Genomic DNA, 15,608 nt, shown 5'->3' on the forward strand with positions numbered 1-15,608 from the left:
ATATATTTGGTCCTTGTGGAGCTCCTATCCTTTCCCCATCAGACTAACTCCCCTTCTTTCTTATGATTCCCTGTACTCTGCCAAAGGTTTGGTCATGAGTCTTTGCTTTGAAAACACTGCTAGTTAGAGTCTTTCAGATGCGCTCAGTAGACTCCTGTCATATGTTCAATGCACATCCCATCTGTCTTTCTAAATGAGGATTAATCATCTTACCCCATATCCTGAAGATACCTGATAAAACAGGATCAGATGAATGGGGAGGAGGTCCCCCCTATCAGTGCACTTGGAAAGGGGCACGGTGGAGATGAGGGAGGGAGGGAGGGACTGGGAGGGAATGAGGGATCGGGACACGGCTGGGATACAGAGTTAATAAAATGTAACTGATAAAAAAAATAAAAGAAAAAAAAATGCTCCACTTTGGATAAATAGCATGCACAAAGACACAACGGTAGGGTCAGAATCTGGAGCATCTTAGTGGCAGTCTTAGCCTCTGCTCACTTGTCATGGTCTACAGGAACACCCTTGCAAGATCTGAGTGCCAGGGCATAGGGCTACCAGAGCCATATTCCTTCAGCTGTTACACATTTGTGGAGAAGTAACTCAGTATAGCTTCTGCATATACTGTATGGTGAAATAGAATGGAAGTTGACTACAGACAAAGGACCATAAGCAGCAGGCCTTGTTAAAATGTGGGTTACTAAACAAAAAGAAAGGACATGAAGTCAGATGAAAAGGTGGCAGAAAGAAAGCTGGGAGAGTAAGCAGGAGGAGAGGGCAACTATGACCAAAATACGGTGTACACAGTATAGTAAACTGTCAATGAATAAATAAAATTCTACAATGGAAAATAAAATTTTAAAAATATATGGATGCTAAGTAGCACACACAAATTCAAGTACGCACATATCCTGAAAGTTACAGTGACATTTATAGTTAAAAAGAAGCTGGTTTAAATACTTTAGATCATATAATATACATAATAAATTTCTTTTGTTTTCCTTTTTATCTATTATAATTTATTCAATTTGCATACCAGCTATAGTCCCCTTCCTCATCTCCTCCCAATTCCACCCTTCCTTTTTCATCTCCTGCCATGCCACTCCCCTAGTCCACTGATAGGGGAGGTCCTCTTCCCCTTCCATTCAACCCTAGCCTATCAGGTCTCATCATGACTGGGTGCACTGTCTTCCTCTGTGGCTTGGTAGGGCTGTTCCCACCTCAGAGGGAGGTGATCAAAGAGTGGACCACTCAGTTCATAACAGAGACAGTCCTGTTCCCATTACTAGGGAATACACTTGGAGACTGGGCTGCCATGGGCTACATCTGTGCAGGGGTTCCAAGTTATCTCCTTACATGGTCCTTGATTGGAGTATCAGTCTCAGAAAAGATCCCTGTGCCCAGATTTTTTTGGCTCTGTTGGTCTTCTTGTCCCCTCTAGGTTTTTCTATCTCCCCCTTCTTTCATAAGATTTCCTGCACTCTGTCCAAAGTTTGGCTATGAGTCTATACCTTGCTGGGCAGAGTCTTTCAGAGGCACTGTATAGCAGCCTCCTGTCACGTTCCTTGTTTTCTGCCTCTTCCAATGTCTATCCTGTTTGCCTTTCTGAATGAGGACTATTTCTAACAGGAAGTCAATGGCTGGCTTTTTTACCTCCCCACCCCCCAAGGGAGGAGCAATCCTGTTAGGCCACTGAGGAGGACTTTGCAGCCAGTCCTGAAGATACCTGATAAAACAGGATCAGATGAATTGGGAGGAGGTCCCCCCCATCAGTGGACTTGGAAAGGGGCAGGGTGGAGATGAGGGAGGGAGGGTGGGATTGGAAGGGAAAGAGGGAGTGGGATACAGCTGGGATACAGAGTTAATAAAATGTAACTGATAAGAAAAAAACAAAATTTAAAAAAAATGGACAAGAATGTTAGAACACTAACATAGGAATAAACTGTAGTACTGCGTCCTGTAACTACAGTTTCCATATTATGCTAGCTGAAGTTCTCTACATGTGTTGTGTAGCTATGTGCTTGACTCTCTGCTTTGGTACTTAGCAACACACGCCAGCAGCATCCCTCTCTCTCCCTCTCTCTAATCCCAAGCATATAACCTCTGGGTTTCTTCAAAACAGGACTCAGAATCTACCTTTTCCTGGAAACATTTTCTAGTTTCCTCTTCTTCTTAGATTAGGATGATGTGTTCTGGACTTCTAGAATCACTGCCGATGGTCCATCACAGGATTTTTCCATACTCTACTTTAGTCATTTCATCTCAAAGAAAAGAAAAAAAGAAAGCTGCCAGACACTTTCATACTTTACTTATTCACAAAAAAAAGAAAAAGAAAAAAACTAAAATACCACTACTAATAACAATTTTAAAAGAAACTACCAAAAACTATGTGTGTAATCCCCATATTAATGCAAAAAAAAAAAAAAGACTGTGAATTCCAGACTAGCCTGAGCCACATACTAAAACCATGTCTCAAAATCAACAACAAAATTCTATTCAACATTTACATGCCAACAAATGGTAGGACAAATGGTAGGACGGGCAAACTTTAACCTGATGCCTTGTTTTGTAAATGGAAATGTTTGGAACACAGACATATGTACTTGTTTTTATGTTATCTATGGTAGCTTTACATTTAGATTGCAAACTTAGCATTTGTGGCAGAAACAAATTGACCAACGGTTCTAAAATGTCTTTTTTTTTTTTTTTTTTTTTTTTTTTTTTACAGAATCTTTACATATCTTTTTACAGAAAAGATTTGCCAATCTTTACTTTAACCAACAGAGGCAGAAACAGTGATTCAATCCTATCCTATAGGGTTCTACTTCAGTGGAAGATAATAACAATTACAGCATAACACACTCTGAGATTTTTAAATGGGATTTTAAAGCCCTATGGGAGAATGTGGAAGCATGTGATGTAAGCTTTGAGAGCGGAGTTTCTGAATGTTGCACCCATCACTCTCTAGAATATTAATGGATGTTCTGCATATGAACCATTTTGGCAAGAAGGGAGAATTCACTCAGGACATGAAATACTTGAGGGAAGCTATGATGCATACGTCTGGGCCACCATTCCAAAGAGTTACAGAACTGAATTACTATCATTGAGAACTAAATTAAGACCTCAGTTACAATGGTGAGTTTTTTGTAAAGCTAATATATCCAAATAGCTCAGGCTCTTAGACAGTTCAAAATAGATAAGATTCTAAGTTGGAACTTCCTATAAATAAAATATTAACTCTGAATCACATGACTGACCTGAGAGGCCTGCTTTAATAAGTTCTTAGAACTGGCAAACCTATATAATACACACTACTCTTTAGAGACTTTTTAGATTTTATTGTCAATTTTAATGCCAAAGCCAGAACTAAAGATATGCCTTTAATACTCCCTTGGTGGTATGTTGTGCAGGCAATTCAACTGGCCTGCCCTTAGGGACCCTTAGGGTCCTGATAATATCCTATGTCAGTACTTGCATTCTATGACATCATCTGGGCCAGATACTTCAGGCATAACCGCATAACCGGTGGTCTTCCCTGTCTCTTGCTCTCTTGTTGTCCTCTCTGCCCTTTCTCTGTTGGGGTACTCCCCCCATTTTTTTTCTCTCTCTGTCTCTCTCTCTCTCTCTCTCTGTGTCTGTCTGTCTCTTTGTGTGTGTCTCTGTCTCTGTCTCTTTCTCTCTCTCTCTCTGCCCTCATGGCTCCCTCAGGCCCTAACTCTCTTCTACTTCCCTTCCTCCCCCCCCAATAAAACTTCTTTCATATAATATCTGTTGTTTATATGTGGCATCATTTTAAATAAAATGCTAATACTTATGTTTTCTTTTATCTCACATACATAAATAGACATTCACATAAGACACACATTCATACAGACAGACAGACAAACACAACTTGAAAATGAATACTACCTCACCTATAATACACGTGTCCATATACATACACAGACTACACGTGTAGCTGTCTTAGGTAAATGTGAACTTAAATCTAATGCATGCATACTTACTAATGTGTCATTATTAAGTCATTATTGAAGTCTACTAAAGTCTTAGTAAATCCAATCAATCACAGGGACAGCCCATGGCTCTGTCAAGGAAGCATGTGAGACCACCTATGAATCATAAGGACTATCAACTAGTATTCTTGCTTCTCTGGTAACACCTGCTTAGGATAGAGGAGATGGAGTTAACGTATTTGCCATCCTGCCTTTAGAAGCTCCATATGCTGGCAGACTTGTTAAGTATGCTCAACCTTCCACAGGTAATAGGATGGTGATTGGCTCTTGCGAAAACTGAAACACACACTTGCAAGTAAAAAAAAAAAATACTTCTCTCCCACAGATTCTCACTGGAGAAACAAACCACTCTTAAGGGTTGGCCCCATGCCCAGCAGTGGACGGCTGACACAAAGTGGACTCAATGGCTTCCTTGGAGGTTCTTTATCTCATCATGTTGAGCCAGGCCATTTTTCTTTTTCCACCTTGACGGTTATTTGTGTATATATTATGGCTTTTAGTTTTGTGTTTTTAAGAAATTCCTGCATGTGTGAACATATGTGTCTCTGCATCTATATGTGTTTATTGTGCTTTTTCTTGTTTGTTTTGTCCTATTCTGATTTGCTTCTTTTGTTTTATCTTATTGTATTTTATTATTTATTGGATACCTGTTTGTTTTCTAAGGAGAGACAGAAAGGGTGAGAATCAAGACAGGAGGAATTGGGATGGGGGAGTAAAAATTATAGACTATATTGTATAAAAAATCTATTTCTATATTATTCTATATCTTTGTTTTGTATAAAAAATCAATTTTTCAATAATAAAAAGCTAAGGTAGAAGAAAAAGTTTTTGAAGCAGATGAACTTAATGGAAAAGATAAGAATAATAACAGATTTGAAAAACACTGGGGTGATTTCAAACTGTCTTCATGGGTTGTCTCTTACTGACCTCCATAACTCTCTTTAAGTCTCAGCTATTCAATCATGGTCATGTATAATTTTTAGCAGAGATTAATACTGTGCTACTTTCAGAGACAGAAGGTTCCTTCCCAGGAATTTCAGGTAGTCCTCTACTCTGAAATAATATGCTATCACATTTTAAGACACATTAATGGAATCAATTTTCATTAAGTACCTACTTTATTCAAGAGATAATAACAGAGTATATAAGGACTGTCTGAATGTTATTATATGCTAATTTGGAGAAAGCATAAACTAAGGCAAGGCATGAGTGCAATAAAGTGTCAAGTACTCAATATGATACAGATATCACCATTACTTTCTGTACCAGGCACTGTGCAGAGAAAAATGACACAAGTAAAAAGAAACACCTAATGGTAATAACTCCCAAACACTTTTTAAGTCCCTCAATTCTTAGTCTCTCTAGCAATGGAGTACCCTAATTAGTCACAGGGTAAATGTGTTAAATTTCTAAATATGCTGCTGGGTGGTGGTGACACACACTTTAACCCAGCACTCGGGAGGCAGAGACAGGCGGATCTCTGTGAATTTGAGACCACCGTGGTCTACAGAGTGAGTTTCAGGACAGCCAGGGCTACATACACAAAAGCAATTCTATGCACAATTTGAAGCCATGTCATCAGCTGAGCCTTGCTGACCACAGTTTACTTGTAAAATCTCAAAGCTGTCCTTGCCAGGGTCTCCTTCATCTGTTGGCATCTGTATCATGTGTACTGCTCTTACAACCAATGTCTCTATATTAGTTGTACTGTGAAAAATATACTGGTGCTCTAACACCATGAAACACTTTATAAGCAACTCTTATAACTACAGCTATCCTGTAAAATAATGCCCTGAACACAACCTTCAGTGACACACCACCGTGGTGGGCCCAACCCTGATCTCTTATGTCCATAATTCAGAAACTTGCTGCTATGATGATTTTTTCTTCAACAGTCACCCTCAGTGCATTACTAGCTAGCTACACCTTGCATAAGTTATTAAAGATATTCATTCCAATTTGATGACAGTCTATTTCCCCTTTTTCTAAAACTACTACACTAGCTGCATTTACCTTTTGGTCCAAAACCTCATAGTATGATTAAACGTAATAATAACAGGAAGCTGTTGCAATTACTCAGCAAGACCAACAATCAATAACAGAATTCTATATTCAAACACAGTTCTCATGTATTGACTCCCAACCTGACTTAGTCTCTTCTGAGGGCCAGATGGCAGCTCAAATAGTAACTACTTTGTGCTTTGCTGTATTTCTAACAACTAGCTGTCATATAATAGTCACTCAAAAAACACTGACTCTGCCACTTCACAAAGCACTACCCTTCTAAAAAAATGAGATTATAATTTAATTATAACACTTCTCCCTTTCTTTTACTTCCTCCAAACACTACCCCTCCCCACTCATGCTTCAAAGTTGTGACCTCTTTTTCATTGGTTGTACCATCCTTTTAGAGAGTTTTCAACTGTATTCTGGGTGTGCTAATATGACCATAGAAAATTTAAGAATATTTATCTCTTAACATGTAAAATGGGACAAATTAAATTATCTATAAATTCCTTATCCAAGCACAAAAACAATATCTATAAGTGTGCATGCATGCAGGCCTGACTTAACTTACAGGATATCCCTTTTCCACTCAGTGCATCGTGTGATTTCTGTGTGGCTCCCCTTTATTGTTGTATCTGATAATAAATATGTAGTTCAAGTTCACAGAGTAGTGTCATTTCTATTGCTTCCTTTGACATTCACCTGACAGGACATTATACTATTTTTACATCACAGTGAATGTCTATAGACTCAGAGAGGTAATGAGATTTCTTCAAATTCACCATGTATTGCATTTCATTTCACAAATCTATTATTAAAGAACGTATATTAGCTAGTACTTTAATTTTCATAATCATGCTGTGTACCAGGAATTGCCTGAAATATTGTTTTAACTAATAAAAATGTCTCTATATATGGCTTAAGGAATTCTAACCCTATTTTCTAATCTTCATAAGGGTTTTTAGAAGACTCTAAGCCAATGCACCTTTAAGAGAGCTTCTGCCAGTTTGTTTTAGTGCTGCAACAGAGAATCTTTTCAGTCAAGTTGAATTGATTTGCAATCATCTAGGAAATAGACCTGTACAAGTCCATGAGGGAGTTTCCAGGCACAATTAAGGCTGAATGAAAAGGAGAAAGCAGTCTGAGAACAAGTGCCCATCTCTCTGCTTGCTAGCTGACGACACATTGTCACCAGCCACCACACCCGCCGACCAATGTGCGTTCTCTGTTATGGTGGTATCCTCTCAAAACTTAGGCCCCAACACATCCTCCCTTCTGTGACTTCTCTTCTTGAGTATTTTATCACAGAAATGAGGAAAGTCATAGCAAGACATACAAGTACTGAAAAGACCCATGAGACCAAAATTACCCCCTTCTCAATACAAGAGTACTGACTGCTTCTCCCACTTATATATTACTTTGCATAAATGACTGCCTCCAGAAAGCTGCTTCAATGAGCAGGAATATCGCATAATTTTTAAAAGTTAACTACCTCTTAGCATGCCAGCATGGACAGGAAAAATTCCATGCAGTCCATGCTACAGGCTTCCCCGCAGACGACCTCTCACATAGGCTGTCCAATCTCAAGTGGTCCGCCCTGGACACCTATACCTATAATCAACACTAAATTGAGTTAGTAGAGTTATATACATTTGTGCATATGTATATATGTGTGTATGTGTGCATATATATATACATATATGTATGTATATACACATATATGATAAAGAAGAGATCATGAATTTGGGAGAAAGAAGACATCATAGCTACTGTATTCATGTATGAAACCCTCAAAAAATTACAGTTAAATAAAAATGAATACAGTTTTAGTTTCAAGTTAGGCTCCTGGTATTCATTATATCCTCAATTACAAAAGATCCTTTTATGCCTGTGCACTATCCTGCAAGGACTGAGGAACACAGCCACTGTTGGGAAGTCCTCCACCCTGGCTGCCCAGTATATTCAGCCCAGCCCTCACACTCAACACACCGCACTCTATGTTTTAAAAGTTTCAGTCTTCTGTATAAAAATTTAATGATGTTTCTTTCCAAACAGTTGAAATCTATGTTGTAAGGGCCGAGCTGTTTCACTTTACAACTGATCACCTGGATTTCTTCTGTACTTTCTTTTTCTGGCTCCACAATGATCGTTAAAGGACTCACAGGGAGTTCAAGGAACACAGTATCTGATACAGACACTCTGAAAGCTCTGGGCTGCAGACAGAGGAAACCAAATTCCAAGGGCCCAGACTGGAGAGAACCTAAACCAAGCTAATGAAGGAAACAAAATACAACCACAAATTTTAACCAAAAGTCATAGCAGGAACTTGCATCTATCCATTAAAAGCCAATAGAAGATTAGAAGATTAAATTCAATGGTTGGAGCCTGAACAGAAATGGAGTGAGTGGGTCAAAGTATATATTAAGATCTATTAATAACAAATTTTAAAAGGAAAGAGAGAAATGAAGGATGGGAGGTGGCAGATGGCAGGGAAAAAGGAAAAGGTTTATGTAAAACTATCTGTGGTCAGAACTCTAGGGACTATGATGTTATCTAGAAGTAGGTGGATGAGACAAGACAGAAACAGCCTTTACAGGAATGGTTCCTGCAAGGGCACAAATGCTGAACAGGAGTAAGTAAAAACAACAGCAACAACAACAAAAAGCCCAAAATAGTAAGAAATTTACGTGGAAGTCATTAGCCTCCGGTTGTGGATGGCCTTGACCCCTTACGTCATGAGAAGAACAGCAACTAGACTAGTGCTGAAGAATTCTGGAGGACTTAGAAGTTTTTGATAGACTAACTGGAACTCTGTCTTCCTATTGGTCTCTTTAGAATCTTACCTTTCCAGAAAGGCGAGAAGAGAAGTTGAGGTTTATTTTTGTATTAGAACTAACAAATTCAAACACGATTTCTCTCCAGCCTTCTCAGTCTGTTCAGCCTTTCTTAAAAACAGCACAAATTCTATCTCCATTTCACTAATATTAAAGAAGTTAATCTGTTGCTGCTGCTGCTGCTCTGTTAATGCTATTATCTCCTAAGAGCCAGAAAGTAAATGGCCATGTATGTTCCTGGGTCAGAAATCAGAACCGTTAGACAAATGCCTTGCTTGGAGGAAGTGGGTAAAGTAATTGGTGAACTTAGAAAGGGCCTGCGTTTGTATAAGTGTTTGTCCCCAGTTGGGAGTTCTGTCTCCTTAGGTGATCCCAAGCAGTTTTGTGTGGGGAGGGGAATTTTTCCAAGGACAGGCTGTTCTAAAGACCACCTTGGTCCACACTGCAGTTTCCAGGGTTTTATATCTCAGAATACGCCTGCCCTAGGCTCACAACCGCCCCCAGGGTGTCAGTGCAGCCCTACAACACAGACACCCATCTCCCGCCCTAGATGGGGCTCCCCCAACTGGCGGGAACTAGAGGTACTGCAGTGCGACATCCCACAGGGAGCTGAATGAAGCCCAAGCTTGTGGTCTACACAGGCCCTGGTGACAGCGGCCTGACTTTCAGTTTGTGAGCTCCTGAGGAAGAACCCTAGGGGTAATCGGTCCTCTGGACGCTAGCGTCTTTGCGCCCCCACCTACCCGTATCGAGTCTCTCATCTCCGGTGCGTGTCTCCACGTGTTCCGAAGCCCCAGGTGCCGCCACGCTGGCTCCAGAAGCCAAGAGGCCGAGGGGACCCGAGCGCACCGGCTGCCGCCGCACCGTGTGTGCTAACCGGGCTGGCGCGGGGGGAGCGGGCCGGGGCCGGCTCTTCCATCCGGAGCACAAGCCCGTCGCCATGCACCCTGTCACCGCCCGACAGCCCAGCCCGGCCCAAGCCTACCCGGCGTGCAGGGACACCTTCTGGACAGCGCTATGGACACGGTCTGCAAAGGAACCGGTAAGATGCACGCTTTGGTGTCAGTGCCTGCGGGCCCCAGAGAGCAACCAATGTCTTGGGTTCAATGAGGATAGAAAGGACTGAGGACCACTGACCCCAGAACCACCCCTTCCTTTCAAGGAGGCATCCAAGGTGCTCTGGCCAAACTCATGAAGGTCATGGGAAACTGGACACAGGGGTGCTCTCTACAGAGGGACACCAAGGCGAAAGTGGCCCTATCTGATTGGTTATTAAAACGATCTGACTAGAATCTGCAACAGCCAGGCTGGCTAGGCCAGCATGTTAGCCATCTGTTTTTGGATGACCCTTGACTGATGTTTCTCAGAAAGAAGACTTGGAAATGTCGCCTTTCTAAAGGGAAGATTAAGTAATGAGGTGTCTCCAAAAGGCATCCGGGGAATAAATCGTTCCCAAATCCCCAGTGTTTGTGTTTCCTAGGAGATTTTTTTTTTCATAAAGATTATCCAAGGTGAAAAAGATGAATCTGGATTTCATTGCAATGTGGTTGGAGAGATAGAACATCTCCTAATGTCGACAGCTTAAAATATATAATGGGAATGAGTTGTAGAACCAACCAAATGAAGGAATTTGGAACCTTAAATTGGTGTGAAAGGAGACACCTAACGCTTCAAGTGAGGAAGCCACTAGAGGGAAGGCTTCTCTCCTGGTGTTTCTATCTTCTCCAGGGCAAAGGAGCCAAGCGAGAGACTCAACTGCAGATTCTCAAACACTGCCCTCAGTGTCTAGTGCTCGTGACCACAGAGCATGAGTAACTAGCTAAGCTTGAGCCTCATGTAGTTTGGAATCTACATCTTAGATTCTGCTGCAGCAATGCTAGCCCTGTATTTAACCAATTCTAAGGTAATATCTTAATAAAACTAAACAATCAAGTTATTGTGCCACTCTGAAAAACACTGGGCCCTAATTTCTTATTTGTTTATTTATCTATTTGTTTATTTACTTGATTGTGTGCATGTGCATGCATGTGTACTTGGGCCCATGCATCTTAGGGAGCCTCTGTGGAGTTCCTAGGACAACTTTTAGGAGTCAGTGCTCTCCTACCTATGGGTTTGGGTGAAGCTCAGGCTTAGAAGCAAGAAACTTTATCTGCTGGGACATCTCACAGTCCCCAGACTAATTTTATAGATGAGCAACTGAGGCTGGCAGAAAAACTCATCAGAAGTATAAATAATTAGCCAATGGCAAATTTCAAACTAGCATGCCCTAAAATCCAGGTGTGTGTGTGTGTGTGTGTGTGTGTGTGTGTGTGTGTGTGTAAATGAGTGATTTTACAAACTACAAGTGATTTGCTGAGCTTAGCCACAACTTGAGAGAAGTGTGACTCTCAAGGTGCATCCTGATTATGATGGTTACACAAACCTATACACATGATAAAATATCAGATTTTTAGATACATTAAACCAATGTTGATTTTCTGATTCTGATGTTGTGCTATAGCTCCATAAAATATAGCTGTTGAAATAAAAACTGGATGAAGGGTATGTAGGACCTCTCTATTTTCTTTCCTATTTCCTATGAATCTGTAATTATTTCACAATTAAAACCTTTCTTTAAGGTTATTTTACAAGTACATCAAATTCCAAACATTTCCTTTTTTTATAAATCTGAGCAGCCACAAAATGTTATTTATATACATGTGCTATCTAAAGTATAGACTACATAATTAAAATGCTTGTGTTTTATATATATATCCACACACTCATACACTAATACTTGCACACTTCTTTACTGATATTGTTAAAGACCAATCTTTTGTATATAATCTATTGTACTGTACTTCAAAATACACATTTCAGGTATTACTCCTCATGAAGGATACTAGCATATTCTAATTTAAGAGTATCTTAGCAGTGTATACTTATTTCAGTGTTTGTTTTTTGGTTTTTCTTTAGATTTGGGGGAAAATGAGGAGCAATCTCTGAAATGCTTCCTGTGTTAAATTAGCAGCCTGACATTTTTCTTTCCTGTTTAAAATACTAAGGTCCTGAGTCTATAATTTTTATTTTACCTTAACAAAATATTTTCTGTGCCCCAGGTACCTGAATGCATAGCTATCACCTTTTATAATTGATAGAAGGGGGCATATTTTCTATAGAAAGGATGTGCTCATAAGTGCTTCTCTCTTTAAAAGAAATCAAGAATATAAATCAAATTTGGATTTTAAGATCTATCTTTCTAAGGAGTTTCTACTCACCAATAAAGAAAACCCCACAGTACGCTAATGTAATCTTTTGTTTGTTTGTTTGTTTTGTTTTGTTTTTGTTTCTCAAGACAGGGTTTCTCTGTGTATCTTTGGCTTTCTTGTAACTCACACCAGGCTGGGCTCAAACTCTAAGAAACCTGCCTGCTTCTGCCTCCCTGAGTGCTGGTATTAAGGTGTGAGCCACCGAGCCCAGTTTATACTAATGCAATTTTTTCTTTTATTAATTTATTCATTTTACATCCCGATTTTAGCCCCCTTACTCGTTTCCTCCCAGTCCCACCTCCTTCCCTCTTCTCCTTTATCCCTATCCCCTAGTCCTGAGAAAGGGGGAGCTTTTCTCCCTTACCAACTGACCCCAGACTACTGCAGTCTTAAAGCCGTACTAAAGACTAAGTTCTTAGCAATGCTAGACAAGTCTCTATACAGGCTTTCTGCATAGAGAATACAGAACTCCAAGAATGTCAGTTTTATTGGACTCGGTTATAATTTCCACGATTGCTAAATATCTGTTTCGTATTTACTTAATATTATTTAAGCACACTGTGCTTTTTGTTAGACTTTATTTATAGAATGAAACCCATAAAATATCAGGTTTTATATGTTATTTTTCTACTATGTAGGAAAAATTCATGTATAGCTTTTAAAGAGTTATCTGAGAATCACCTAAAATCAACTGTGTCTCCAGCTGTACACTTGGCACCCTGGGAGACAATACACAGTTTGAGGCATGAGTCAGGGAGCAATGGGAGAGAGGAACCTAGTTACACAGAACAGCAGGAGAAAGTATTAATACTAAACTATTATACTATTGACTCTCACTATTTTCCATCTGGTCTTGCAAAGAGCCTGTGTCCAGAGGAGTTCCATGCTAGGGCAGCCCTTTCCAGCACTAGAAAGATTCAAGGATCTTTATATTGACATTAACTCAGAACTCACATAATCACAGTGTATCTTCTGGAACCCAACCAGAACTTCTCAATACTGCTATCATGTTAAACTTCACAGACGCCTCAGTGAAGCGCATAGGCTTTCCCACATGTCCCAAGATGACTGCCTATAGATGAGATTTATTTCACAAATGTACTTACTTGGCTTTAAAAGTCAGGAAGACATTCACTTATAATAGGTTGAAATTACAATTTTTGAAAATCAAGAGAATTTGCTTTTCGAAACAAGTATTTCTAGCATCATCAGGCCTTGCAAGTTCTGGTGAGGGTTTACTACAGATGTCTACTGCTTCTCCCCTGAGGGGACACTAAAGGCTTACTTCCAACTTATAAGTTTTGTTTTGCAATTTGTACTTTGGAAAACATTTTTTGGAAATCATTTTTTGTTTCCTTAAAATGTAATTAAAATGACCAGGCTTTTTGTTTCTTAATATTTCTAAAAGACATAGTGAAAATTCATTTCTAATCTACTTGACATGCTAAAATTAAGTCTTAGTGTATCACATGTTTCTGAAACCAAAACTCTGGATTTTTCAATTATTCACAGTTTTACTAGTATTCATAATGTTTATTAACATAATACTTAGCTCAAGTATTAAACTACCTAAACATTATTGACTTTGATAAATTGTGGTAGAATGAGATAGCTAATGTGAACTAATAATATCTTGAATGGTCCTCGAAGTAGAGACAAAGAAAGAAAAGACAGTAAGGAGTTATCTATTTCTCAAAATGAATATATAAAATATGAATTTAATTTCCAATGAAAAGATTATTTCTTATTCCCCAAAGAAAATGATGAACCTTTGATGACCCAAAGAAAGTTTTCTGAGGCAAAAACAAAAAAAACAAAACAAAAAAAAAACATAAAAATCACATTAGGTCCAACCTACTAACTGTTCATTTCTTTCTCTGGGTCAGAGTAATGTATTTTGTAGCATGGATGAAAAGAGGAGTAGAGGGTAATATTAACCAGTCTTCTCCCTACTCTCTTGGTTTAACTTGTGCCCAGGGAAACTCAATTTGTAATTCTATCAATTTCACACCATCAATATGCATTAAACTAGCTTTAAAAGTCATGGGATAATAGCCTGAGTGACTAGGTGCTTTTAAAACTAATGACACTTTAATGCATTTATTAAAATGATGCATGCTTTTGAAAGGGCCATTATGTTTCCATGAGACAGAAGGTGGTAGACTTGTAAACTCTGTGTTATCTAGATGAACATCCTTACATACACATTTGGTTCTTGGTCTACTAAATGGAGAGGTGGCTACTGTATGGTTATTTCTTTTTTTGTAACTAGTTCTTTTATATTTTGAGAATATAATATAATGACATCATTTATCCTTTCCCTTTCCTTCATCTACGCCTTCCTATGTGCTCCTTCTTATTCTCTTTCAAATCTGTGGCCTCTTCTTCCATTAGTTGTTGTCATATACATATATGTGTGTGTGTGTACATATTTATTCATAAATATATAAATACAACCTGCTCTGTCTGTGTAATTTCACTTGTGTGTATGTTTTAGGACTGATCAAATTCTGTCACCTGGGTAGACAGTACTTTCTTCAAAAGCCAAAGACCACATAACAAAACCTCAGCAATAGATACAAGAAGCCCATTTTGAAATTGTTGGTCAGGATTGTTCAAGAAAACTTGCAAAGTATTACAGGCTATTTCATTGCCCTTGGTTTCCCCCTGTGGCATGTTCCTACTGCTGAAGACATCATGTACTTCTGATATAGGCCCCAGAGCTTTCTGAGCTGAAACTGACCTGAGGACTAGCTTTCATGGTTCCAGAGGGCATCAGGTAAGCTTTCAAAGAAGGAAAGCAACTAACTGCTCTTCCCAGCCATGATGCTTATAAACCACAACAACAACTATCATGACATGAGACCCTGAAAAAAGTATGCAAAAGTGACACACATACCCTGAAAGTAACCAAAAGCTCTCTTACTGGACTTAGAATTTATTCAACAAGAAGGAAACCACTGCTGGTGCTGGAAAATGCAGCAAGGTTAACAAAGTCTTGGAGGAGTAGCCACAAATGCTACTTTACTAAGCCAACATAATCCTTAACTACATTTTAAATATCCTTATATCCACAGATAAGTGCAGTCCTCAACTCACATTGAGGAAATTTCTCTTTGCAACAGATAGAGACCATGACAGAAAACCACAACCAGTTAGAATGCAGAGTTGTGGAATCCAGTCCAAACTAATGTGTCTACAAAATAGTTCTCACACCTAAGGTTATTTATTTTTATTATTAAAAATATTTTTACCATACAAAATAGTCTGACATGGCTTCCTCTTCCCCATGTCCTCCCAGATCATCCCTACCTCTTTACCTATCCAACTCTTTTATGTTTTATGGGTTTTGTTTTAGTGTCTGTGTTTCTTGTGATTTATGTTTTTTTGTTTTGTTTTGTTTTGTTTTGTTTTAATTCTGGTTTGTTTGTTTTTATTTGCCTGTATCTTCTCCTAAGTAAATGCATCTGGTAGCTCTTGTGTTGTGGTAGGTTGGTGCTCTGTCC

The 15,608-nt window shown here is 39.1% G+C and overlaps 2 protein-coding genes across 29 annotated transcripts in view; one reads left to right on the plus strand and one right to left on the minus strand.

The window, feature by feature from the left end:
* LOC110566038 (nonsense-mediated mRNA decay factor SMG5-like) overlaps positions 1-15,608 on the minus strand; it is a 150,148-nt gene that overhangs the window by 104,326 nt on the left and 30,214 nt on the right. For 5 of the 27 annotated variants that reach the window (XM_060389442.1, XM_060389437.1, XM_060389449.1 and 2 more), the window contains one exon: positions 2,134-2,258. The exons of 21 other annotated variants lie outside the window; for them this stretch is intronic. The gene's annotated coding sequence lies outside the window, so the exon portion shown is untranslated. Of the gene's footprint in view, positions 1-2,133; positions 2,259-9,597; positions 9,735-15,608 lie in introns of those variants that run through there. One more of the 27 variants, XM_060389461.1, reaches the window with a different exon arrangement.
* The window catches only part of Sybu (syntabulin), a 102,079-nt gene continuing 96,241 nt past the window's right edge, over positions 9,771-15,608 (plus strand). For both annotated transcript variants that reach the window (XM_060389467.1, XM_060389468.1), the window contains exon 1: positions 9,771-9,896. In XM_060389467.1, the coding sequence (XP_060245450.1) occupies positions 9,795-9,896 (102 nt within the window). In that variant the 5' untranslated portion in view covers positions 9,771-9,794. The remainder of the gene's footprint in view (positions 9,897-15,608) is intronic.

This window comes from Meriones unguiculatus, chromosome 8 (genome assembly GCF_030254825.1).
Source record: "Meriones unguiculatus strain TT.TT164.6M chromosome 8, Bangor_MerUng_6.1, whole genome shotgun sequence".
NCBI classification, from domain to species: domain Eukaryota; kingdom Metazoa; phylum Chordata; class Mammalia; order Rodentia; family Muridae; genus Meriones; species Meriones unguiculatus.